Here is a 26,182-nt window from a genome sequence, read left to right as displayed (position 1 = left end):
CCCAAACAACATAAGTAAGAGTTAAACATGCTGTCTGTGAACAATGAGGTTATTTAGGTTGTTTTCAGGAACAAAATGAGGTAAGGAAGCATGGCCAATGAAATCAACACCTACCATGTTTTAGAAAACTCATTGTGTTTTGTTGTTGTTCAGTCGCTATAGTCAAAGCTATGGTTCTCCCAGTAGTCATATACGGATGTGAGAGTTGGACCATAAAGAAGGTTTCTAAGCATTAATAATGAAATATCAGAAAAGGAAATTAACTATCCCATTCATAACTACATAAAAATACCTAGGAATAAATATAATGAAGGAAGTGAAAGATTTCATGTTGAAAACTATAAAACTTTAATGAAAAAAACTGGAAAAGACACAAATAAGTGGAAAGATAGTCTGTGCTCATGGATTAGAAGAATTAATATTGTTAAAAGGGCCATACTCTGCAAAGCAATCTACAGATTCAATGTAATCCTTATCAAAACTCCAGCGGAATTTTTCACAGAATCAGAGCAATCTTAAAATTTCTGTGAAAACACAAAAGACCCAAATAGCCAAAGCAATCTTGAGAAAGAAGAGCAAAGCTAGCGGCATCATGTGGTTTTATTTTGAAATATATTACAAAGCTGCAGTAATTAAAACAGTATGGTACTGCCATAAAAAAACAGACACATAGATCAATGGAATAGAACAGAGATAACAGAAATAAACCCATACATATGGTCATTAATTTACAACAAAGGAGCCAAGAATATACAATGGAAAAAGGACAGTCTCATCAATAAATGGTGTTAAGACAACTAGACAGCCACATGAAAAAAAATGAACCTAGATCATTAGCTAATACCACACAAAAATTAACTCAAAATGAATTAAAGACTTGAATGTTTTACAAAAACATAAAACTTTTAGAAGAAAACACAGGTGGTAAGCTCTTTAATTAAGTCCGTGGCAATGATTTTTGCATCTGACACCAAAAGCAGAAACAAACAAGAGAGACTACTTCAAACTAAAAAGCTTCTGAACAGCAAGGGAAACCATCAACAAAAAGGAAAACTATCGAATGGGAGGGAATATTTGCAAATGATATATTGATGAAAGTGAAAGTCACTCAGTCATGTCTGACGCTTTGCAATCCCTTGAACTATACAGTTCATGGAATTCTCCAGGCCAGAACACTGGAGTGGGTAGCCACTGTCTTCTCTAGAGGATCTTCCTAACCCAGGGATAGAACCCAGGTCTCCTGCATTGCAGGTGGATTCTTTACCAGCGGAACCACCAGGAAATCTTGATATATCGATACGGGGCCAATATCCAAAATGTATAAAGAACTCATACAACTCAAGAGCAAACAAAATGGGCAGAAAAGTCTGAATAGACATTTTTCCAAAGAAGACATACAAATGGCCAACAAGCATAGGAAGACATGTTCAACTTCACTAATAATCAGGCAAAAGGAAATGAAAACCACAGTTAGATATCACCTTACACATGTTAAAATGGCTATTACTAAAAACAAGAAATAGCAAGTATTGGTGAGGATGCGGAGAAAAGGAAACCCCTGTGTACTGTTGGTGGGAATGTAACTGGTACAGCTACTATGAAAACAGTATGGAGATACCTCAAAAGGTAAAACTAGAACTACCATATGATCTAGCAATTCCAATAAAACAAAGGCACTAACTTGAAAAGATATCTGCACCCCCACGTACACTGCAACATTATTCACAATAGCCAAGATATGGAAGCAATCTAAGAGTCCAATAATGGTTGAATGGGTAAAGAAGTGATACAAATATAAAATGGCATATTATTCAGCTATAAAAAAAGAAATCCTAAAAAAAAAAAAGAAAAGAAAAGAAATCCTGTCATTTGCAACAATGTGAATAAACTTTGAGGCATTATGCTAAGTGAAATAAGTCATACAAATACTGTATAAAATCTCTTATGTGCATGCATGCTCAGTTGCTAAGTTGCATCTGACTCTTCGCAACCCTATGGATTGTAGCCTGTCAGGCTCCTCTGTCCATGGGATTCTCCAGACAAGAACACTGGAGTGGGTTGCCATGCCTTCCTCCAGGGGATCTTCTCAACCCAGGGATCAAACCTGCATCTCCTGCATGACAGGGGGATGTTTTGTTTTTACCACTGAGCCACCTGGAAAGCCCAATCTCTCTTACATTTGGATTAAAAAAACAAAAACAAATACAAATACAAACCAAGTTCACAGATACAGAGAACAGACTAATGGTTGCCAGAGGTGGAGGAGTCGGGAATAAAAGAAATGGTGAAAATTTTTTTTAGTTTAAATAAACTGAAAGTATATGGAGAAACTTATAGCAAAGTAAATGAATATAACTGAAAAGACTTATTAGTGAACAGAAGGTAACTTTTGAAACCAGGAGTTCGTCTTTACTAAGGGAAGGGGGAAAGGTCACACTGATGGAGACAGCAGCAAATTTAGAACTACTGTAATAATGTCTCAGCTAATAATCACCAGCTACAGTTTTTAAAGCAGGTGGACCTTGACCGTTATTGCACTTTGAAAAATACATTTATGTTATTCTGCATGTTTTGCAGAATGTGGTGGTAATCTTTATTTTTCTTATTATTTTTCCCCACAAATAAGGAAATTAGTATCATGATGAATGCAGAATAGAAAAATGGAGCTGTCAGACCTAATTTCCATCTTTTCACACAGTACTATTACTGCTCTTAGTTTCTATGTAAACAAGTCCTTAAGTCACAGTGAGACTTCCCCAAATCCCTTAATAAAAATTTACATATAACAATCCTGAAGAAATTCTTCCACTTTATTATGTGTCAGACTGCACTGTGTCCTTCCCTAAATTATGATGTTTAAGTCCTAACCTCCAATGTGACTGTATGTGGAGATAGGATTTCGAAGGAGATAATAAAGGTCAAATGAGGTCTATCAATCCAGTAGACTGCTGTGCTTAGAAGAGGAACAGACCAGAGATCTGTCTCTCTCCACACACATGCACAGAGAAAAGGACACACAAGGACAGAGAGAGAAGACAGTCTGCAACTCAGAGCTTGCACCAGAAACCATCCCAGCTGGCACCTAGATCTCAGACGTCCAGCCCATGACAAAATAGATTTGTTGTTCAAGCTATCCACTCTGGGTTGTTTTGTTATGGCAGTCCAGGCAGACTGAGACTCCATGACAATGTGATTTTTAACTTTTCATTTTGCCACTGGGGTCGATGAGAGACTCAACCAAATTTTCACAACTGTAGCCAAAAGGAGACGTTTCAGGCCACTAAATCCAATAGAGGTTGGAACTGCAAAATTTCAAAATGGGTCCATTAAATTCAGGCTTCAAAGGTACATCTTGTAAGTTTTTTGGTACTGTCATCACGCTAAAATCATCTAATATGTGTTGTTACCACCAGGTGGCTTTCCTTTCCGTTTCCTAATTGGGAGGTACCTCTGGCCCCACTACCACAGGTAAGGGGTGTGACATCAGGACTCCTCAGTACGGCCACCCCAGGGGAGCAGGACGATGGCCGACCACGGTGACAGAAGGATCAATGGACAGGTGCCAAGCACTTACCAGGTGTCAAGCCAACTTCTATCGGTTACTTTTTGAACCCTTGCAACAGCCTTTTTTGTTATACCCACTCCAGGAAGACTTAGCAAGGGCAGAGATATTGGTCCTGTGCTCTTGGTCACAGGATTCAAACCCAGATACAAGGACTCCATAGCCCATCCGTTATGCCACAACACTCAAAACTGAGTTAAACTCGAACTGGGTTACATAATAACACAAGAATTCCTCATAATGAACCTGAAATGTATGTCTAATTTCTCACTCTACTTCAACCTGTACAAAATCCCATTTCACCTGATCCAGCTGGACTATTCCAGCAGCAAGGGAGACCATCTCAGTTTCTCCTATGCTTAGGTGAAAATGTGGCATCTAAATGGATAACTGAATTATTTTGCACCATGTGACGAGGCTGCTTTTATTCGACTAGGGATTTCTCCTAACTTTTGAAGAGCATTTCACCCAGACTACCTTAGAAGGCAGTGGCAGCAAGATGGCTAATAAGATGGACATGGTCTGAGTTTGAACTTGGGCTCCTGCAAGCAGAGCAGTCTTTGGCAAGTCAGCCAACTTCTCTGAGCCTTCCTCTAAAATGAGGGTAACAATAGTATCTACTTCCAGAACTGTCGACAGGATTAAATGAGTTGATGATAAAGTGCTTACTGCAGGCCTTGACAAAATAGATGTGCAGTGACTGTTCCCTGTTCTGAAGCGGAAATAACAACCTGCACAGCCATTTTCTATGTGACCCTGGCAGGGAAGTTTCCAACAGTGGGAGTGGAACTCCTCAACCAGCCTACAGCCCTGTGATGAAATTCTCTCGTCCTTTACATTCTTCAGCCCTGGTAGAGTATAATTTTTCTGTGAAGTACCCAGTTCACTTCTGCTTTTAGGGGCATATATTTTACAGTGTAACAGTTTAGAAACTTCAGAAACCCCACCTCAAAGTTGATGCTCTCATTCACAAATGCCATCTCCACCTCTCCTGGGTACATATGTTTTGATGTGTTTTTAGGTACATGTCCTAGTTACTGCTGATACATAATAAAACTGGGCAAGGAGAAGAACATGCCTAGAGACCAATGGTATTAGAGTCTACCCCAAAGTAAAAAATGACAATGTATAATAGAGCAGGATGACTATATGATAGTAAAATTTGTGAGGATTCAAACTAGGACCTGAACTTTGTCTTTCCTGTTAATTAGCAATGAGCGTTTACTAAGTGGATTAATACTAGAAACAAGCGTGGGGAATGAACAGACCAATCACTACTGAAGAGAACACATGACCGACTCTGAAGAGCAGCCACTGGATGCACAGACACACTGGGTGCCCTATTATAAAACCAAGCCAAAGTTCGACCCTAAAAAACAGACAACTACCATCTGATCATTCTCCTTAGTAGAGCATCCAAGTTACTGCTTTTGGTTGAAAGGTGCACAACCACTTTTTAAAGATATCCTTCTGTAACTCAGAATTATCACGAATTTGAAAGCTCCTTTCCCCTTCATTGGTGTTTTCCATCTCAATGGCCACCCCAACTCAGGGTTCCTGGTTCATTCCTTGCATCTGAACAAAGCCTGGTTTCCTCACTCCATGAACTCCTTCCCCCAGGGCACCTGCCAGCCCCGCCTTCCTCTACCTCTGATGGAACTGCTCTGCACCCCTGTGCTTCCTCCACCTGCCCCACTGCGCACGTGCACACACACTGATTCAGGGGTGGCGCGGGATCTCAATCACTGAGCCTGGACTGGAGTTCCACGATGATCCTTTCCAAGCTCATCTTCTCCCACTTCCTCTAAGAACATTGGCCCTTAGCCAGGCTGACAGCTACCCACCAGGCTTTCAGCTTCCACTCCCTCATTCACAACACTTCCAGAATGGAGAATGTCTATCACATCCCCGGGGACTGGAACCTGCCCCACCCTTCACGTCAGCTCACATGCCACCTCCTCTCCAGGCTGCAGAGGACGCACTGCAGAGGAAATGAACCCTTTTTCTCCATCGAGCTGGCCCTCAGCACACACTACCCCAGGCCTGGGAAAGAAGAGCACTTTGCGGGGAACACCTGGAGGGCAAGCACTGTGGCATTCCTAGAGGGACCTGCTGTGGCTTCTCAAACAGAGCACTCGCTCAACAACGATCCACTGAATTCAACCACGGGGCTCAAGTCAGTCCCTGGAGACCAGTGCTCCAGGCACAGAGACTAACTCATATGATGCTGAAAGAAGAGGTGCACAGGTTTCCAATGAAAGATAAAACACACCTCCAAATGATAAGGAATTGTTCTAGTTTAGTATTTAGTAAGTATTAACTACTTTGGAAACAATGACAGACTTTATTTTTTTGGACTCCAAAATCACTGCAAATGGTGACTGCAGCCATGAAATTAAAAGACGTTTGGTCCTTGGAAGAAAAGTTATGACCAACCTAGACAGCATATTGAAAAGCAGAGATATTACTTTGCCAACAAAGGTCTCTCTAGTCAAAGATATGGTTTTTCCAGTAGTCATGTATGGATGTGAGAGCTGGACTATAAAGAAAGCAGAACACTGAAGAACTGATGCTTCTGAACTGTGGTGTTGGAGAAGACTCTTGAGAGTCCCTTGGACTGCACGGAGATCCAACCAGTCGGTCCTAAAGGAAATCATCCCTGAATATTCAAATGAAGAACTGAAGCTGAAGCTGAAATTCTAATACTTTGGCTACCTGATGCGAAGAACTGACTCATCTGAAAAGACCCTGATGCTGGGAAAGACTGATGGCAGGAGGAGAAGGGGATGACAGAGGATGAGATGTTTGGATGGCATCACCGACTCAATGGACATGAGTTTGAGTAGGCTCCAGGAGTTGGTGATGGACAGGGAAGCCTGGCATGCTGTAGTCCATGGCATTGCAAAGAGTCAGACACAACTGAGCGACTGAACTGAACTGAACTGAACTAACTGAACTACTGTGGGATTTTGCTGTAATGTCTTTACCTTTTAACTGATGGAATATCAGTGGGAAATTGAAAAAGGAAACCTGTAAATGTCTCAAAGTGTTACCTAATTGATTCTTACATACCACCAACAGTCAAAGCTTTTAATTAAGGAGGTAACACTTTCCAGTAAAAAGGAAACACTTCTAATTATTCCACATAACATGTTAGGAGGTTGGCTGCTATATGTCTCTTGCCCTAATGTTAAATATGACCGAAAAGGAAACTGTATAACTATATGTAAGGTAAGGAATCAGTAGTACAAATAAAAAAAAAAAGCCTCCTGTTTTGCTTAAGTACCATCGACACCGCCATCCTAACACTGTGACTGTCAGGAGCCGCACAGAAAGAACAAACTGGATTATAGATTTAAAAACACGTCAATTATTTCACGACCAAATGTCAAACAGAAAGACTGTCTGAATGGCTCAGAAGTCTATCACATCACACCACATTTGGTGTACATCTAATGGCAGAGAAGTCATTTATCATTAAAGGCCTTTTCATATAGGTCAAGGTTGCTGGGGCTTGGTGTTTTGTATCTTACAGTTTAAAGAATGTTCTAAATTCTAGGTTTTTTAACTTTTTAATCTTTGGGAAGGAAAACTAAAACTTTCTATAAACTCAGATTAATGCCTGCTAATGCACGGAAGAAAAAGAAAAACTAAAACCTTGCTCCTACTATAAAAACAAAATAGTGTGGCCTCTGTTTCTTTTCTGATAAGAGTCTTAAATACCAAACAGTTAACTGCATAATAACATTTACTGGCAGCCAGGCAGCCTGCTTAGCAGATATATAAAGCAGGTAAAAGGAGAAAAAGTTAATTTCTTGGCTGAATGATTCCATCGGTAGCTATAGGGCAAACCTGAAAGTCTTTTAGTAAAGTAGCAGTTGATTCTTCTATCAATCTGTAGCACACATACTCTTCCAAGGAAAGCATTAAATATGAAAATCATATCCCGTTATCATCTGTTTCCAGCTTTCAGCCCAGGAAGCTTTTCTTAATGAATGCTGCAGCCTAAGGAGCAAGCACGCTGTTGGCTTCTCTGAATAATGGAGTGATGCTCCCGGTTTTGCTTATTACAATATCGACTTGCTGAGGGGGTTTCACACATAGTCACAAGTGACTACTCTTGCCAGCATGCTCCAAGTTATTACAAGATGTTTTTAGACATTTCATCTAAAAGAGCTTTACTGCTTTTAGTGAAGAAAACATCTATGGTCTTGAACAGAATCATTTATATGGAGATAGGGAGGAGGATTAGAAGCCTGCATTATGGCAGATACATAGCAGAATTTATTTAAGTATTCCTTGCTGTTCTTTTTTGTCTGCTGCTGAGATATGCAATCCTTTCCTTCCACTTTATCTATGAAAAGGTTAAAATGTACAAAATTATGTATACAAAGAAAAGCAGCAAAATGTCCATTTTGTTTACCGCTCATTTAAAACATTTCTGGAATGAAGAAAAAAGCAGCCTACAAAGCATTATAAAAACACAATTTCATCTGCTAACAACACTGAGGTTTTCTTTGGGATCTATCTCTTTTGCAGCCACGGTGACTGCCTTTCAGCAAGTTTAATTGAATTATACACTAAAGCAATACTCTATAAGCAAATGTCTTTAAATAATCACTTAGAGTGTAATCAAAAAAATCTTTATAATAAGATTATATTTAAAAAAGTATCTTAAAAGAAGAACACTCCAAAAATTCTCTGTTAACAGAAAGTTTCTCGTTTTAAATTACTACCTTTTCTTTGTCTTCATCTTTCAGTTCACCTTTTTTCCCCAGGCTATCTTTTGGGAATAGCTGCATCTTCTTAATTTGAGTCTCAAATTCAATCTAAAAATAAACAAAGTTTGATTTTGTGGAGGATAGTATTACAACCAACATCTGTCTATATTTTTCAGTCTTTACAACATAAAAGGAACAGTGAAGAGACAGTAGAAGCTGATACAGCTGAGAAATTCAGCATGTCTTAGAAACCACACAATTTCACAAACAACACATATCAAGAGCTGAATTCTGTAAAATGTTATATATTTTAAATAAAATAACATTGATGGAAGTTTTACTTAGCCTTTCATTAATTCAGGAAATAAAACCTTGATGATATTAAGCTATCATGAAAATCCAGTTATTTTATCATGAAAGTAACACATTAGATGTTCTCTGAAAAGTTCTGTCCTTAAAAAGGGAAGAAAGAAAGCAATCCTACTGATTTCTTATCTGAATGATATCTACATAGTATCCCAGTCCTACTCGTCACAGCCAGGGAGTGCATTTTTTGCTATACCAGCAACTGGAAACACATGCCATTTCTTAGGGATACACATGCACTGTGGACATCTGTGATCAGCACCACAGGCATCAGGTTTGTTCTGGCCCTAATAACTTAAAGATGTCAGCATCACTGTCACGCTCTAACTGATGAAAGTAACTCCATTATGAAGTGATTTTTCCTTAAAAGCAAGGCAAAAAAGCACTTTGATTCATATGCTAGTAATTAAAGCCTTAAAAAGTCCTTAACTCTGATCATCACAGATAATTTTCCATCACAGAACATTTTCCAAATGAGGCAGTGATGCTCTGCAATTAGAAACACACCTATGAGATAATAAAATTAGAAAACTGTTTTCTCAGTTCTCAGTCTAAATACAAAATGGGCCCAAGTTTTTGTTTTGACACTCAAAAATTGAACAGACAATAATAACCAAGATTGACTTGTCTCCCTCAAAGTATCTTAAAAGGTATTACATGATGCCCCATTTTTAGTAACAAGTTAAGCAGGGACTTCTTATTTCTCTATCACAGTGCTATTAACACAATAGATGGCAGTAATGATATAAAGAGATACCTAATTAAATCAAAGTTTCATAAGGCCAGTAAAAATGACAAAATAAGCCAAGAAAAGATAAAGAAATAAGGCAATTAAGAACATACAATTTACTTCTCTCTGTTCTGTATCTACTCTTTTGAACTCAACAGATATTTGATTTTTAAGCCCAACAGCTTTAAGCAGCCATCCTCTACAAAGGCCAAAAGAAAATACCTTTAAAAAGAGATGAGGGGTAGTTTACAAAATAAACACCCAAAAGTAAAGAGGTTTATTTAATAATAAGTCTTAAGCAAAAACTCTTTCTTCCTATGGCTTACAAATGTTTTCTTATGCTCAAGGATTTCAGGGGGAGGAGACACAGGACCAGATGGGGACTTGCTCCCCGACCCTGCGGGCCTTTCCTGAACCCTGACATGCCAGCCCCGTGCCTGGCACTTGAATGCAGGAGGCTAAAGTGGAGGCTGGCAATGCTCCTCATATGACCCTGGAGCTTTCTGGGTGCTCCTAGGTTCTAGCACCCCTGTCTCTGTGCTGAAGGCTCCTCAGCCCCTGGGGAGGCTGTTCTGCCCACAGGAGCACATGGGTAATGAAACCCCACCCTCTGTACCCCTCCCCCATCAGCCCTAAACCTGTGATGCTTAGCAGCCCAGAGATGCATCTCCCAAATGCTCTGAACCACTCGGTGGGGCATTCCTGTGGGATAAATCTCCATGTGCCGACTGGAGCTGACTTAACACCCCGTTTTGGTCACCTGTCCTTGGCTTGTCTCAGCTACCCACCTGCAGCATCCTTGCACTCCCCATGCAAGCCACTTACAGCCAGACCCTGTCTTAGGATCAGCTTCAGAGAAAAGCCAAACAGACAAGACCAAAGGGCACCTGAGGAAAAATGCTCCAGATGACAAGCTGCCAAGGTGGGGAGTTGGGGTGGAGGGGGAGGATGAAGGGGGCAGGAAGGGGAGGGGGGGCATGTCTTCACAGCACCGCTGATTCTCTGGTTCACATTCATGAACTGAGCCTTAAGCACTCTACCTGAATACTGAGAGGGGAAAACCTGAATGGCTATAGTTAAGACTAATAGTTGAGCACAGCCAGCCTCCAGATCTTGGTTTCTAAGTAACCCTCTGTACTCAAAGTGGTACAGAGCTGCACTGTGAGCTGTACTCAGAGCTCCTCAGATAAGAGCCTAATTCCACATCTGAGGTAGGGAGGTAGAAGGTAAACCTGGAATATCCTGTCAAAAGGACAGGAAAATGTGAACAGCAAAAGAATAATTACAGTAACTGATAATGTAATGATGAAATAAAAATTCACAAGCCCACAGTGAATTGTGGGAGGGAGGAGGAGGAGGAAAGGAAGGTCTTCAAGAAATGCCAGCTAACAAAGGTATTGATAGAAGATAAGATCAAATTAGAAACATTTCACAACTTCCACTGTAACTGATTCAGGCATCATTAATGGATCTTAAAACCACTAGGCAAAAGGCTGCTGAGGAACAAGGTATTTCCAAGATGCCAAGCCACCACTCCACAGATTATTTACTAATTTTCAAAGGGGAGAAAGGTACCTTATGATAGAGAGACCCAGAAACTACTGTATTAACCAAGACATCAAACTCAGCCTCGCTCAAGCAGGACCACCCGACATCACAGCTCATGTACCCCCTGACTGGATACCTCCTGACGGGTGTATATAACTTCAGCCATGACTATTTAAATTTAACTAACACCAAAACTCAGTCCTCAGTGTCCCAAGCTACATTTTAAGTGCTCAACAACCACTTATGGCTAGTGGCAACTGTATCAGACAGCATCTATAGAGAGAAAGTTCCCATCGCCACAAAGCTCTACTAGGAGGTGCTAGTCTAGGCTGAATTTCTAGTTCACAGGAAATACAGGGAACACTACACAAGTTAAATGACACCACAAAGAAATAACAAGTCAAATTCAGAATGTAAGTCATTCTACAAACAACTGGCCTGCCTTCTTCAAAAAGCCAGTATCATTTGGAAAAAACAAACAAAAAAGGAAGGGTGGTAGGAGACCAAATTAGATTAACAGATTAAAAAAGACACAATAACAAATGTAACATGTGGACCTTGGTTGGCTCCTGGTCTGGAAAACCAAACTTTTGAAGGGAACTGCAGAAACTAAAATATCAACTGAATATTAAATATTATAGAATCATTAGTAATCTTCTTAGATGTGATAACAGTATGACTATGGAGGAGACTGTCCTTGTTTGGGGGAAATCCACACTCAAGTATTTAGGGGAGAAATGTCATGGCTTCTGCAGCTTACTTTCAATGGCTCAGGAATAAATACACATACACAGACACAGGCCAAGCAAATATAGCAAAATATTTATAACTGTTGTAAATATTTATATTTATAACTGGGTAGATCACAAAATGTCAGTCCATTTAGGTTGCTATAGTAAAATAGCACTGGTTGGGTGGCTCATAAACAATTGGAATTGTTTATGAGTTGTGGAGGCTGGAAGCCAAGATCAAGGTGGCCTTCTGGAGAGAGCCCCCATCCTGGTTCAGAGCTACCATCTTCTCACTGTGTCCTCACAGGTGGAAGGGGCCGGGAGTGCCCTGGAGACTCTGTTATGAGGCACTAATCCCATTCATGAGAGCCCCACCCTTGTGACTTAAGCACCTCACAAAGACCCCACCCACTAATAATACACTTTTGTGGGGTTAGGATTTCAACATGTGAATTTGGGCAGGGGGACAAAAATGTTCAGACCATAGCATGAATGTTTATTATAATAATTCTTTTCCTGTGTACTTAAACTTCTATAATACAAGGCTAGGGGGAAAGTTTGAGAGGGAAAAAAAAGAAGGGAGTGCTGAAGCCAACTTCTCCTGTAACCGGTAAGCAGGTCAGTTAAGTCAGGTAAAAGCCCTGAGCAGCACAAATGGTGAGAAATGAGGCCTCGCCCTCCACATTTGGCACAGTTTGTCAAGCAGCCCAAGGGAGTGGGGAGCCAGGGTGAGACAGGGCAGTAACAGGGAGGCTATTCTGACTCTCAGAGTCGATGGACATGAGGACCAAGTCCTTGGACCAGTTCTCCACCTCAGTTTCCTCTTGACACCTGGCCTGCCCAGAACAGAGGGGCCCACGCCGGAGAAGAAGAACCCTCTGAAGGAGGAACCAGTCTCTGCAAAATATCCTGATGATGCCAAGAGATACCAGGTACCAGGTGAGGGGCCAGGTATGACTAGTGGCCATGCCTATTTAAGTTAACCGCTTGTGCAGTATAACAAATTACAGACATTCCAGTTACTCATAAAGCAGAAATCTGAGAACATGCAATTTCAACTTGTCTGATCAAAATGTGGCCATATGGTAATTAATTCCCAGAAAAAACTGACAGTTAATCTTCTGGATAAACAACCTAACATTAGTGACTGTTACAGATCTGAAACATTGCTCACCATTCCCAATCTTAGCAAAAAAGGACAAAAAAACCCCAAAATATAAACAAAAAACAGTACAAAACACCACCTTCAGTTGTTGCACCTTCTCTAAACTTGCGGTAATGTCAGCTTGGATCCGCTCGAACTGTTTTAAACACTCTTGGTTTCGAATACGAGCCTTCTTTTCTGATTCACATATTTCCTTCAGGTATTTCTTTAGTTTTATATACTTCAGCTTAGCTCTAGAAAAGTAAAAGCAGATTTTTAAACAATGGAGTTACACTTGGAGAAATCTAAGGATTTTCTTTAACAAAATTGTTAATGAGACAGTGTATTCTAAGATATTTTACCCAATGCTGCAGCCTAAAGGACAGAATGTATATGCATCTTTAGAGAGGAAATTAATGTAATATCACTGAGGTATCACCGCTAGGCATAACTTTCCTGAGAAATGGATACAAGACCACATTACACCTAAAGATTTACATGGATTTCTTTCTCAAAATTAAGTGTGGTGTCAACAGCAGGGTCTATGTGGCCCTGTGCAGGTGAACAGCCCATCAGCATTCTTTTATGTGACAGCTTCAAAACTACTTGCTCATATAGAAATAGAATCAAACTATACACTATAACCCATAAACATTAAAAAAATTTTAGAAATTTAAAATGCTCCAAATATCATTGATATTTTAAATTTTTGTTAGAAATTGCAATAATGCACTATATTATGAAAATATTTTATAACAGCATATGGACTGTAACTCTGCTCAAATTGTGAAGAAATGTTTCAGTTCAGTTCACTTACTCAGTTGTGTCCGATTCTTTGCGACCCCATGGATTGCAGCACGCCAAGCCTCCCTGTCCATCACCAACTCTCGGAGCCTACTCAAACTCATGTCCATCAAGTCTACCCAACCATCTCACCCTCTGTTGTCCCCTTCTCCTCCTGCCTTCAATATTTCTCAGCATCAGGGTCTTTTCAAATGAGTCAGTTCTTCGCATCAGGTGACCACAGTATTGGAGTTTCAGCGTCAGCATCAGTCCTTCCAATGAATATTCAGGGATGATTTCCTTTAGGACCGACTGGTTGGATCTCCATGCAGTCCAAGGGACTCTCAAGAGTCTTCTCCAACACCACAATTCAAAAGCATCAATTCTTCAGCATTCTGCTTTCTTTACAGTCCAACTCTCACATCCACATATAGGACTACTGGAAAAACTATAGCTTTGACTAGATGGACCTTTGTTGGCAAAGTAGTGTTTCTGCTTTTTAATATACTGTCTAGGTTGGTCACAGCTTTTCTTCCAAGGAGCAAGTGTCTTTTAATTTCATGACTGCAGTCACCATCTGCAGTGATTTTGGAGCCCCCCAAAATAAAGAAATGTTTGGAAACTCCAAAATGAAATACCACATAACCCTGCCTACCATTTTGTTGAAAGGTGAGCTATAATAATTATGCCTTAATCATTCACAGATTCACTATGTTTAAATTGTGATCAAAAAAGATAAGACTATAATGTGTCTAATTTTTAAGATATTTAAGCAAAATAGATTCCTGAAATTACACAAATACCAAATAATGAAAATATAGTTTTTAAAATCTATTTTAATCAAATTTATTCTTAGACTTGATAGTGTATACTAAATTGCAGTGTTTACTTGAAACATTTATACATTAGAAATAAGGAATGGTAACAGGACTACAACTATGGTATTTCTAACATATATTAGGGTTAAATTTTGATTGTTGTTTAGTCGCTAAGTCATGTCCCACTCTTTGCGACCCCATGGACTATAGCCTGCCAGGCTCCTCTGTCCATAGGATTTTCCAGGCAAGAATACTGGAATGGGTTGCCATTTCCTTCTCCATGGTACCTTCCCAATACTGGGATCAAACCCGGGTCTCCTGCATTGCAGGCAGATTCTTTACCATCTGAGCCAAGCAAACTGGTCTTGAAATTTTCTGCTGTCATCTTACCTGAATATATCAGACTGATGATATTCATAAAGTTTCCTTTCCAGGTCCAATCTCTTCTTTTCGCTATAATAAAGAAATATTTTATGAATAAATTACACTGATCAGTAACAAGCAGTCAAATTTAGAACATGATCTCCTTTATGAAAATGCTTCTCTGGTCTGAAGTGAAAAGAAAGTGAAAGTCGCTCAGTCGTGTCTGACTCTTTGTGACCCCATGGACTGTAGCCTGCCAGGTGCCTTTGTCTATGGAAATCTCCAGGCAAGAACACTCAAATGGATAGCCATTCCCTTCTCCAAGGGATCCTCCCAACCCAGGGGTCGAACCCAGGCATCCCCCATTGCAGGCAGATTCTTTATAGTTTGAACCGCCAGGGAAGCCCAAGAATACTGGAGTGGGTAGCCTATCCCTTCTCCAGAGGATCTTCCTGACCAGCTGAGCTACTAGGGAAACCCTCTCTGGTCTAAGAAGCAGAAAATGCCAGCTGCATTTGAAACTCAAGACACAAAAGAATTTAGCAGTCACGAGGGAAGTAAAAAAGCAGAAAGGACACCAGTATGAAGCAGAAAGAACACGCTTTTTGAAGTAAATGTGGAAATGCAGTGAGAAAAGCCTGGAAAGCAGGTTCATTCACTCCACAAGTATTATTTCTTGAGTGCCTTCATGAGCCAGGCTCTGCTCTAGTCCTGGGGATTGACTTGGTGAATGAGCCAACTAAGGCTCCTATCCTAAGGCAGTGACATTCAAGAGTTAAGGACAGACAACACACAAGATAAACATGTAAAATACAACATGGCCAGCATCTCTGAGAGCTACGAGGATTCCGTCAGGTCTAGACACGAGGCTACCCTAAATCCATCCTGGACTGCAGGTTGGGGGCTCATTCTGCTTTCCACCAGACGGGCCTGGGCAGGGCCTCATGGCTGAGTCAGGAAGGGGTCTCTGAGAAGCAGACCTGCCTCACTCACGTTTAGGGGAGACCAGGTCCGGTGACACCACGACTGTAATTTGGGGGCGTATCCTTGCATAACCTGGAAACACCATCATGACTGGTCACTGACTGCCATTCCCAGGAGCTACGCCACACAGGCTTCTGAGCTTGTGATGAGTGCTGGCAGGAAGCTGGAGGACAGAGTGGGCATGCCCACCTGCACACCCGGCCTGGTGAAAAGCAGGGGAAACTGGGCAGCAGAAATGGTGGCAGTGGCCAAAACCCAGTGGCTGGAGGGGAAAACCGCTGGACAGGAAGCCATTCCAGCCTCAAAAAGAGCCCTGGGGAGGTTCAACTGCAGACTCTGCTCAATGACCACCAGAGTAACAGCTTCAACTGCATTTAAGCTAACATTAACTAAGGCTGAAAAAGAAATCATATAATGTCTTTAAAAAAAAAAAGACTGTGAATCAAAGACAAGGATTCCGGCAAAGGAAGGGCTCAGTGGCTTCCTGTGGGAAAGGGCTTGAGGCACGGTCACTTGGGAGCCCTTGATTGCTAGTTTCTATTTTCCTTCAGTCATTTTTTTCCCTTAAAACCCCCAAAGGTTATACTGTTAGCTTTATTATAAGTAAATTTCTCTGCTCAGTGTAATCTAGAATGAAAACCACCATTTAGCCAAAATCCTTTTAAAGGGAAAATGATGTCCAAAATCCAAACACGTAATCTCTGCTTGTGGAATACAACCCATTCCTTACCTGGGAAGTAACTATGTTTAAAAAAGAAAAAAAATTGTAGAATCACAAATTTTTAAACTAGTAGCTTCAAACAGATCTTTACTTTCTCATTACTAAGGGTGAACTTGAAATAAATATGGCAATAACGACTTCCATGTTAGAAATTTTTATTCCCCGTCTAAGACTTCACTATCAGTATGATAACAAGGAGTGGCTGACTGGACAGTGTAAGCAATCTGACACTAAATGACGAGGGCAGAAGATCCTTAAACACGGCTATGACTTTTGTCCCTGATGTCCTGCTTCAGGCCTGTGGTGGTGCTGCCAGGAAAGCGTGATCATTGTCTGTTTGCGAGGAACCATCAGACAGGCCCAGCTGGAGGGTTATCCTCTGGGATGAGAGGTGTATCCTATGAAACTGCGAGGAACACGAAAGACAGATCAAGACAGAGGAATGAGTCCAGGCTGGGAGAGGCTGGCTGCTGCTGCTAAGTCACTTCAGTCGTGTCCAACTCTGTACAACCCCATAGATGGCAGCCCACCAGGCTCCTCCGTCCATGGGATTTCCCAGGCAAGAGTACTGGAGTGGGTTGCCATTGCCTTCTTCAGGAGAGGTTGGAGAGACACATTAACACAGGTTCACAGGTGGAATCCTGGACCAGGAAAAAAATGGTGTTAGGACAGCTGCTGAAATCTGAATGGGGTCTGTGGGTTGGTGTACCGATGTTAGTTTCCTGACAAGAAGGGTTATATGGTAATCGTGTCAGGGGCATCACATACCTGCAGTTTTCAAATGGTTAGGACAAGTCTTGTGCTTTGAGACAGGCAGACAGACAAATAGAAAGGGGGAAAGAAAATGTAATAATACGTTAAGAGCTGAGGGATCTGGGTGAGGGGAATATTAGAGGTCTTTGTCCAATACCTGCAACTTTTCTGTTAAGACTGACCTTCTTTTAAAATAATTTAAAAAATTCACCTATGACCTCACATGGAAAAGGACTACATTCTTTATGGAAATCCATCACCTCTCAAACAACCAGTTCTTTTCAATAAAGAATGTAAAACTTCCTTGTTCGTACTCTATCTTCACTACCCACAGACATCCACTGGTCACACTTCTCTATTGTAACACTTCAAAAACTGAAAAATCACAGTCAAACACCTCTTGGCCTTCTAATTCCAGACAAAATGATGCCGATTTCATTAACTCTTCCTCACAGGCTCATTTTTCTAAACACATCCACACGGCAGCACCCCTGACACTGACTTTCCTATCTGTTCTTCTAAATCTTAGACTTAAGATATTTACCCCAACAAAAAAGCCAAAGAAAGGCTTATTGGGAGGATCATCTTGCAATTTCTGCACCTTAAATCTCTACTTCAAAATCTTTAAATACCCAGCCCTGGGATGTATATTCACAGGTTCCAGTTTCCATCACCTCATCCCAGACCTGGACCTTTTGAAGTTTTACACACCTGGGTGGTCCTCAAAGCATAGCCATGAGCTTTAGTTTTCTTCTTATAAGCCACTTGTAATTCTGTTTTCAGCTTTACTCAACAAATATCTTAGCATCAATTTCTAGACTATTATGGTATCGCACTCTGAGTCAATACTGGCACTGAAAAAATGGGCTGGTTAATAGCCTTTCAAAGGGATGTTTTCATAGGGTTCTAAGAGTTGATTCCACATTCATGTTGCTACCATGCTTGTGGCACTAGATACATTGTAACAAATCACTGCATTAGGCTCTTTTAGATTCAGTGACTGGCTTTCATCACAATGCTGAGAAAACACCTTATACAAAAAGGAAAAAATTCAGAATATGAAATTACATCTCTATGTGACAACAGCTAAGACAATGTGGGTTAGAAATACACCACTTATGAAGTGAACTGCCAGGAATCGGCGATGGACAGGGAGGCCTGGCATGCTGTAGTCCATGGGGCCGCAAAGAGTTGGACACGACTGAGAAACTGAACTGAACTAAACACTGCAGTGACCCACCACTAAGAGGACCGAGAAAAGGCAAGTTGTTTTTCTCTCCCATCCCCAGGACATTTCCAGACTGACAAACCAGCTGTGACTACCTGGGGTTGCAGACATCAAAATGACTCCAGTTTTAGGAGACAAAGGTCCTTATGGTCACTGGGATTGGTCAAACAAACAGGTACATCCAAACACTCAAATAGGATACAGACAATAATATTCATTGCTTATTGCTTTGCAAAACTAACAGCTTTCAACTTTCTTTTACTTTAAGGCTCACTGCTCTCAGTTCAGTTCAGCTGCTCAGTCATGTCTGACGCTGCGACCCGATGGACTGCAAAACAACAGGCCTCCCTGTCCATTGCCAACTCCAGGAGTTTACTCAAACTCATGTCCATTGAGTCAGTGATGCCATCCAACCATCTCATCCTCTGTTGTCCCCTTCTCCTCCAGCCTTCAATCCTTCCCAGCATCAGGTCTTTTCAAATGAGGCAGTTCTTCACATCAGGTGGCCAAAGTATTGGGGTTTCAGCTTCAGTATCAGTCCTTCCAATGAATAATGATTTCCTTTAGGACTCACTGGTTGGATCTCCTTGCAGTCCAAGGGACTCTCAAGAGTCTTCTCCAACACCACAGTTAAAAGCATCAATTCTTCAGTGCTCAGCTTTCTCGGTCCAACTCTCACATCCATACATGACTACTGGAAAAACCATAGTTTTGACTAGACGGACCTTTGTTGGCAAAGTAATGTCTCTGCTTTTTAATATGCTGTCTAGGTTGGTCAAAACTTTTCTTACGAGGAGCAAGCATCTTTTAATTTCATGGCTGCAGTCACTATCTGCAGTGATTTTGGAGCACAAAAAAATAAAGTCTGTCACTGTTTCCACTGTTTCCCCATCTATTTGCCATGAAGTGATGGGACCAGATGCCATGATCTTAGTTTTCTGAATGTTGAGTTTTAAGCCAACTTCTTCACTCTCCTCTTTCACTTTCATTAAGAGGCTCTTTAGTTCTTCGCTTTCTGCCATAAGGGTGGTGTCATCTGCATATGTGAGTTATTGATATTTTTCCCGGCAATCTTGATTCCAGCTTGTGCTTCATCCAGCCCAGCATTTCGCATGATGTACTCTGCATATAAGTTAAATAAGCAGGGTGACAATATACAGCCTTGACATACTCCTTTACCAGTTTGGAACCAGTCTGTTGTTCCATGTCCAGTTCTAACTGTTGCTTCCTGACCTGCATACAGATTTCTCAGGAGGCAGATCAGGTGGTTTGATATTCCCATCTCTTGAAGAATTTTCCACAGTTTGTTGTGGTCCACACAGTCAAAGGCTTTGGTGTAGTCAATGAAACAGATGTTTTTCTGGAACTCTCTCGCTTTTTCAATGATCCGACAGATGTTGGCAATTTGATCTCTGGTTCCTCTGCCTTTTCTAAAACCAGCTTGAACATCTGGAAGTTCACAGTTCACGTACTGTTGAAACCTGGCTTGGAGAATTTTGAGCATTACTCTACTAGTGTGTGAGATGAATGCAACTGTGTGGTAGTTTGAGCATTCTTTGACATTGCCTTTCTTTGGGATTGGGATGAAAATTGACTTTTTTCAGTCTTGTGGCCACTGCTGAGTTTTCCAAGTTTGCTGGCATATTGAGTGCAGCACTTTTACAGCATCATCTTTTAGGATTTAAAATAGCTCAACTGGAATTCCATCACCTTCACTAGCTTTGTTCGTAGTGATGCTTCCTAAGGTCCGCTTGACTTCGCATTCCAGGATGTCTGGCTCCAGGCTGGTGATCACACCACTGCGATTATCTGGGTCATGAAGATCTTTTTTGTATAGTTCTTCTGTGTATTCCTGCCACCTCTTCTTAATGTCTTCTGCTTCTGTTAGACAAAACAGAATCTCACTGCTCTACTAGACAAAAAAAATCCCTGGCCTTACTTTACCTCAAGGCCCCTATCTCTGGTGATGAACATGTCAGAGAAGCTGAATGACCAGCTCAAGGTCACAAAACTGTTCCTGGACTAGAACCTTGGTTTCTACATTTCTCTTGCAGTTTTCTCTGTATCCAAAGTTATTTGCCTCTGTGTTTATTACCTATGCACTAGAGTTAGTTAGGGACTTTTAAAATGAAAAATGAATACACACAGTAACAGATTTGTACTGACTCAAAAATGAAAATAACCTCCAAAGGCAGAACCATGAATAGGCTATAAAGCTTGACTCAGATTCCTTACATAATTTCAACAGCCTCACCTTGCTTAACAGTGAAAGCATTAAGTGTTAAACATAAAGTGAGTAATAATCATTGCACAGTTATTATACCATAAGGACTATAAACAGCCAGGTGTTTTGAGCACAGGAAACAAGAATGATAACTCACAATTAACTTCGTCTTTTTTTTTTAAATGCTACCATTCAAACTAGTAACATTTTAAAATTAGAGCCTGGGTTAAGGGGGACTTTCCTGGTGGTCCAATGGTTAAGACTCTGCACTTCCAATGCAGGGGTTGCAGGTTTGATCCCTGGTCAGGGAACTAAGATCCCACTTGCCACATGGTAAGACCAAAAAATTAAAATAAAATAAAAATAAAACTAGAACATGGGTTAAGAGATACAAATAACTCAAGGCCTGGGGTAAGGAAGCCACTCTTTTAACAGAATAGAGTCAATGAGCCCTTTAAGTGTACGATGCACAGAGCAATGTTTTGTCCCTTAATTATCAGGTGTGTGCATTTAAAACCGTTTTTGAAATATCACGATGCCAGTTTTCCTGACTGACCGGAAAATGGTCATTATTTAATGGTAAATGAGTGGCTACTCAGTTCTACATAACACATTCACAACTCCTGGACACTAGCTGGTTGACTTTGGACACTAGCTGGGGGACACTAGCTGGGTGACACTTCTACTCATTCAATAAACATGTATCCAGTCCCTCTGCCATTTCAGGTATTCTAACACGAACTGAAGGTCCAGCGCTATATGGTTCCTGTCCTCCTGGAATTCTCAGTGTAGGTGGGATACAAGTCACTTGACCCATTACCTAGAAGTCTCAAAGAATGTGCATAAATCAGGAATTGTTTGATTCATACTTGGCACAGGGAAGGCACTGCAAGAAGTGATTTTTTTTTTTTAATTTGGAGGAGAGGTGAGTGGGTGGATGAGCAGTGGTATGTCAGAAAGAAAACAGAAGGCAGAAAAGGATTAAGAGTTAAACAAAATTAATAAATAAAAATAAATTAAAAGGTGAGGAAGATTAAGGAGGCCTGTTGCAGATGCTCTATAAACAATCTGACAGGAATTAAATTTAGCACAGGATGAATACAATTCCTTTTCAAAACCAGTAACTTCTACCTTTATCTTACATGTAACTATTGTCATTTCAGAATCATCATGGTGTGCAGCACCCCTCTTCAGTAAAATAACTCTGTAACTTTTAAACCCTCATTAAAGGTGCTATTTATCAAGAGATCCAAAAATCTATTTCCTTTCTTGTCGACTAATGAGATTTCCAACTCCAATTAACTTAGCAGCTAAATAATAGCTTCAACAACCAATCTTTTATGTAGATATTTGTAGCAAATTGCTTTGTAATTTTCTCTCTTTACAGTGATCAAGCGGTTTTCAGTGGTTCTCATCTTTTCATGTCTTAAGCAAGGTATCACGAACCATCTGAAAGCTGGGACTTCTCCCGCTGGAAATCTGGCCCTGTAAAAGTCTCGTGCTTTTAAACGGGGCACATGTTTTTTACACACACACACACATACACACTCCCGTCTGCGTTCCTGGGCCTGTCATCACGGAGGCAGCGCAGCTGTCAGGGCGGGATGACAACCTGAAGGGCCGGGGAGGGGGCGTGTGGAAGGAGACCAGAGAAACTCACACGCTTTGATTGAGAGTGACAGGCAGGAGACTCCGGCTCTCACTTCTGAGCGTATCCAGGGACGTTCCCGCGGGGGACCTCCCACGGGGCGGGAGGTGTCTCTGGTAAACTCCGTCCTCCGGGAGTTCGGGGGACAGGGCGGGTCTGGACTCCGGCCCATGGGAACCGTGGTCGGGGGTGGGGCTCCCGCGGACCCCCCAGCCGGGCGACTCCCCGCCCCCGCCCCAGCTAGGCCGTACCTGTCCCGCAGCCCTTGCTGGAGGCGGGCCACCCGCTCGTAGTAGTCGGGGCTCGGCAGCGCGGAGGCCCAGCGCATCCAACCGCCGCGGCCGCTGGGCTCCGCCATGGGACGCTTGGGGTCCTGGTTGTCCCAGGCGACGGCCCCAACATGCACCGCGGGCCGATACGGCGCCCCGACGCCGCGCAGGGGACGGGGCGCGGCTCCGTGGAGGGGCGGGGCAGAGGCCAGGAGGGGCGGGGCGCGGAGCTGTGGAGGGCGGGGCACACGCCTCGGGATCGAGACGCCATGCCGGGGCGGGGCAGACGGCCAAGAGGGGCGGGACAGACAGCCAAGAGGGGCGGGGCGCGGAGCTGTGTAGGGGCGGGGCGCCCCGGAAGAGGGCGGGCCATGTCTGCACACGGGTTGTGGAGAGGCGGGCTTGTAGCTTGGTGTCCGTGGCCTCACTGCACCTCCTCCCGCACCTCCCCACCGGGAGACTGGGGTTTTCCTCTCCTCTTAACCGTTCGGAGTTCTCGTGGGAGAGACCCTGGCAGTCCTTCGGGCGGGGCCTTTCTCTGAAGGCCAGGTCCGAGGATGACCCCTGATCCTCGCCCCTCCATGGCTAGAGAGGATGGAGGCTGGGTTAGAGTAATCCCGAGATGGGTGTATTTTGTGGGGTGGGCATCAAACTGCTTTAATTTGACTAGGTGCATACACTCCTTCCCTCCCTTCTTCCCAGAATTTGCTGAGTGTTGGCTTCCCTAAGGGCGCAGCGGGTAAAGAAACCACCAGCATTGCAGAGATCCAGATTTGATCCCTGAGTAAGGAAAATACCCTGGAGAAAGGAATGGCTACCCCCTCCACTTTCCTTGCCTGGGAAATCGCATGGACAGAGGAGCCTGGTACGCTGTGTAGTCCATGGGGTAGCAAAGAGTCAGATGGGACTGAGTGACTCTTTTTTCACTGAATGGCCTAGTGGTTTTCCCTACTTTTTTCAATTTAAGCCTGAATTGTGCAGTAAAGAACTAATTTTCTGAGCCACAGAGAGCTGCAAAGAACATAATCCAATTTTGGTAATGACCATCTAGTGGGTGATATCCATGTGTAGAGTCATCTCTTGTATTGTCGGAAAAGGGTGTTTTCTATGATCAGAATGTTCTTTTGACAAAACCCTGTAAGCCTTTGCCTGCTTCATTTTGCACCCCAAAGTCAAACTTGCCTGTTATTCTAGATATCTCTTGACTTCCTACTTTTGCATTCCAATCCCCTGTGATGAAAAGGAAGTCTTTTTTTGGTGTTGGTTCTGGAAGGTGTTGTAGGTCTTCATAGAAGTGGTCAACTTTAGCTTCTTTGGCATCAGTGGTTGGGGCACAGACTTGGATTACTGTGTTGTTGAATGGTTTGCCTTGGAAATGAACTGAGACCATTTTGTCATTTTTGAGGTTGCAACCAAGTACTGCATTTCCGACTGTTGTTGACTACGAGGATCAACTCTTGTTGACTGTGGACTTGTTGACTACTCCATGTCTTCTAAGGAATTCTTGCCCACAGTAGTAGGTATAATGGTCATTTGAATTAAATTCATCCATTCCCGTCCATTTTAGTGTGCTGATTCCTAAGATGTCAATGTTCACTCTTGCCATTTCCTGCCGACCACGCCCAATTTACCTTGATTCATGAACCTAACATTCTAGGTTCCTATGCAATATTGTTCTTTACAGCATTGGGCTTTGTTTATCACCACCAGACACGTCCACAACTGAGGGTCGTTTCTGCCTTGGCCTAGTCGCTTCATTCTTCCTGGGGCTATTAGTGACTGTCATAGCTGTTTGCCTTTTCATACTGTTCACGTGGTTCTCACAGCAAGAATACTGGAGTGGGTTGCCATTTCCTCCTCCAGTGGACCGTGTTTTGTCAGGACTCTTCACCATGATGCCTCTGTCTTGAGTGGCCCTGCACGGCATGGCTCATAGCTTCACTGAGTTACACAATCCCCTTTGCCATGACAAGGCTGTGATCCGTGAAAGGGTTTGTTCCCGTACCAGCACTTAAATGCAGAACAAAACAAGAAAAAGACAAAATGCTCAGTCCTCAGCAACCGTGCTCAACCCAGACAGTAGAACCCTGTTACTTGAAAGTCTGTGCTGCCCCTCAGGCTGTGGCAAAGGCTGCAGGTCACATTACTGGTTGGTGAAGAGGGGGAGCTTGCTAGCAAGTTGCTTGCAAAGTTGACATTTCTGCACAGAGCTGGGTGGACAATACTTCATCTGGGACTCTGGAGCCTGCTGCTTCTTCCACTGTCCAGTTGTGTGACCACGTACAAATCGCCTCTTCATGCTCAGGGTTCCTCATGTGTAAAACTGGGAGGCCGTTACTGCAGGATCTACCTGTGTTGTTTCTATAATGATAAGATTCATTAGTGTGTATAAGTGTTTAGAAGGGGGCCCAGGACTTAGGAAGAAGAATCCATTTTTATCATCATCATCACTCATTTGGGGGAAAGCTTCCTGAAGAACAATAACTGTTCTCTAGAACCCACAGGAAAGAAGAAGCTGTAGAATTTCTTTAGTCTCTTATTCTTCACTTCTTTTGTTTTTTTCTCAGCCATTAATTTCACTTACTTGTGTGCCAGGTGTGACTTAAACTAGGAAATAAATCATCGGCAGAAGAGATGGACCATTCCAAGGTCTGCAAGGAAATCCATAAAGGAGGGGATATATGTATACGTATGGCTGATTCACTTTGCTGTACAGTAGAAGCTAGCACAACACTGTAAAGCAATTATACTCCAATAAAATTTTAAAAATAAATAGAATAAAATGATGATGTCACTCAGCCTCCTTTTCACATATGTTAGGTCCAGAGCAAGAGCATGAATGGAGACCTTCATGCCATCTGTCCAAATATTAACCAATTATAAACCAAGATGACAAATTGTAGATAAAATATGTTCTCTCCTACCTTATCCAAGGTGCCTTCATAAAAGGGAGAATTCCTGCAGGGTCTTTTAAGTCCTTGGAGAGGAGCTTAGGCCCCTTGACCAGGAGATGTCAGAGTGGTGGACACCTAGAATATGTCCTAGAAAGGTGTGTGTATATGTGTTTATGAGACCTCCAGGCAAGCGTGTCTCCTGGCCCTGGGGCCTCCTCACCTTGGATGGAGTGGCATGAACAGACAAAGGCCAGAGCAGGCTCTGTAACATATAGAAGCCAGAGCAGGGGCCTTCTGCCTGAATCTAAGGGTGGTACTTTTATTTAGTTGTTAGAGCAAATCATTATACCAAGTTGATCCCATGGTAGTGAACAAAGGTTTACCTTACAAATTTTACTGCAAACAATATTCTACTACAACCCTAGCGAAAAACAAATGCATGTTTGACAATACTTAATGCAGCTCCATCCCTACCAATAATAGTTTTTTAAGGAAAAAAATCCCCAAGCAATTAATATAATTAATTATTTTTGGCAAATACACAGAGTAAGCAGATGAAGAAGTCTTTTAGCATCCCAGATTTTTATTAGGCTATTTTAGGAGAGTCTAAAATTAAATATAATTAAACAGTAAATAGATAATTCAAAATCATTGTAATTTGCATTCTTGGGTTGATTTATTAATGACATATGACA

The 26,182-nt window shown here is 42.0% G+C and overlaps 1 protein-coding gene across 3 annotated transcripts in view; it reads right to left on the bottom strand.

Moving 5' to 3' along the window:
• The window catches only part of KIZ (kizuna centrosomal protein), a 90,865-nt gene extending 68,112 nt beyond the window's left edge, over nucleotides 1-22,753 (bottom strand). For 2 of the 3 annotated variants that reach the window (XM_043883631.1, XM_043883633.1), the window contains exons 1-4: nucleotides 22,576-22,753; nucleotides 14,794-14,856; nucleotides 12,903-13,056; nucleotides 8,299-8,391 (exon numbers count right to left, since the gene is read on the bottom strand). In XM_043883631.1, the coding sequence (XP_043739566.1) occupies nucleotides 8,299-8,391; nucleotides 12,903-13,056; nucleotides 14,794-14,856; nucleotides 22,576-22,682 (417 nt within the window). In that variant the 5' untranslated portion in view covers nucleotides 22,683-22,753. The remainder of the gene's footprint in view (nucleotides 1-8,298; nucleotides 8,392-12,902; nucleotides 13,057-14,793; nucleotides 14,857-22,575) is intronic. The other variant, XM_043883632.1, reaches the window with a different exon arrangement.
• Between the last annotated feature and the right edge of the window lie 3,429 nt (nucleotides 22,754-26,182).

The sequence above is a fragment of the Cervus elaphus genome, chromosome 23, assembly GCF_910594005.1.
Source record: "Cervus elaphus chromosome 23, mCerEla1.1, whole genome shotgun sequence".
Classification (NCBI taxonomy): domain Eukaryota; kingdom Metazoa; phylum Chordata; class Mammalia; order Artiodactyla; family Cervidae; genus Cervus; species Cervus elaphus.
This window is presented reverse-complemented; position numbering and strand designations above follow the sequence as displayed.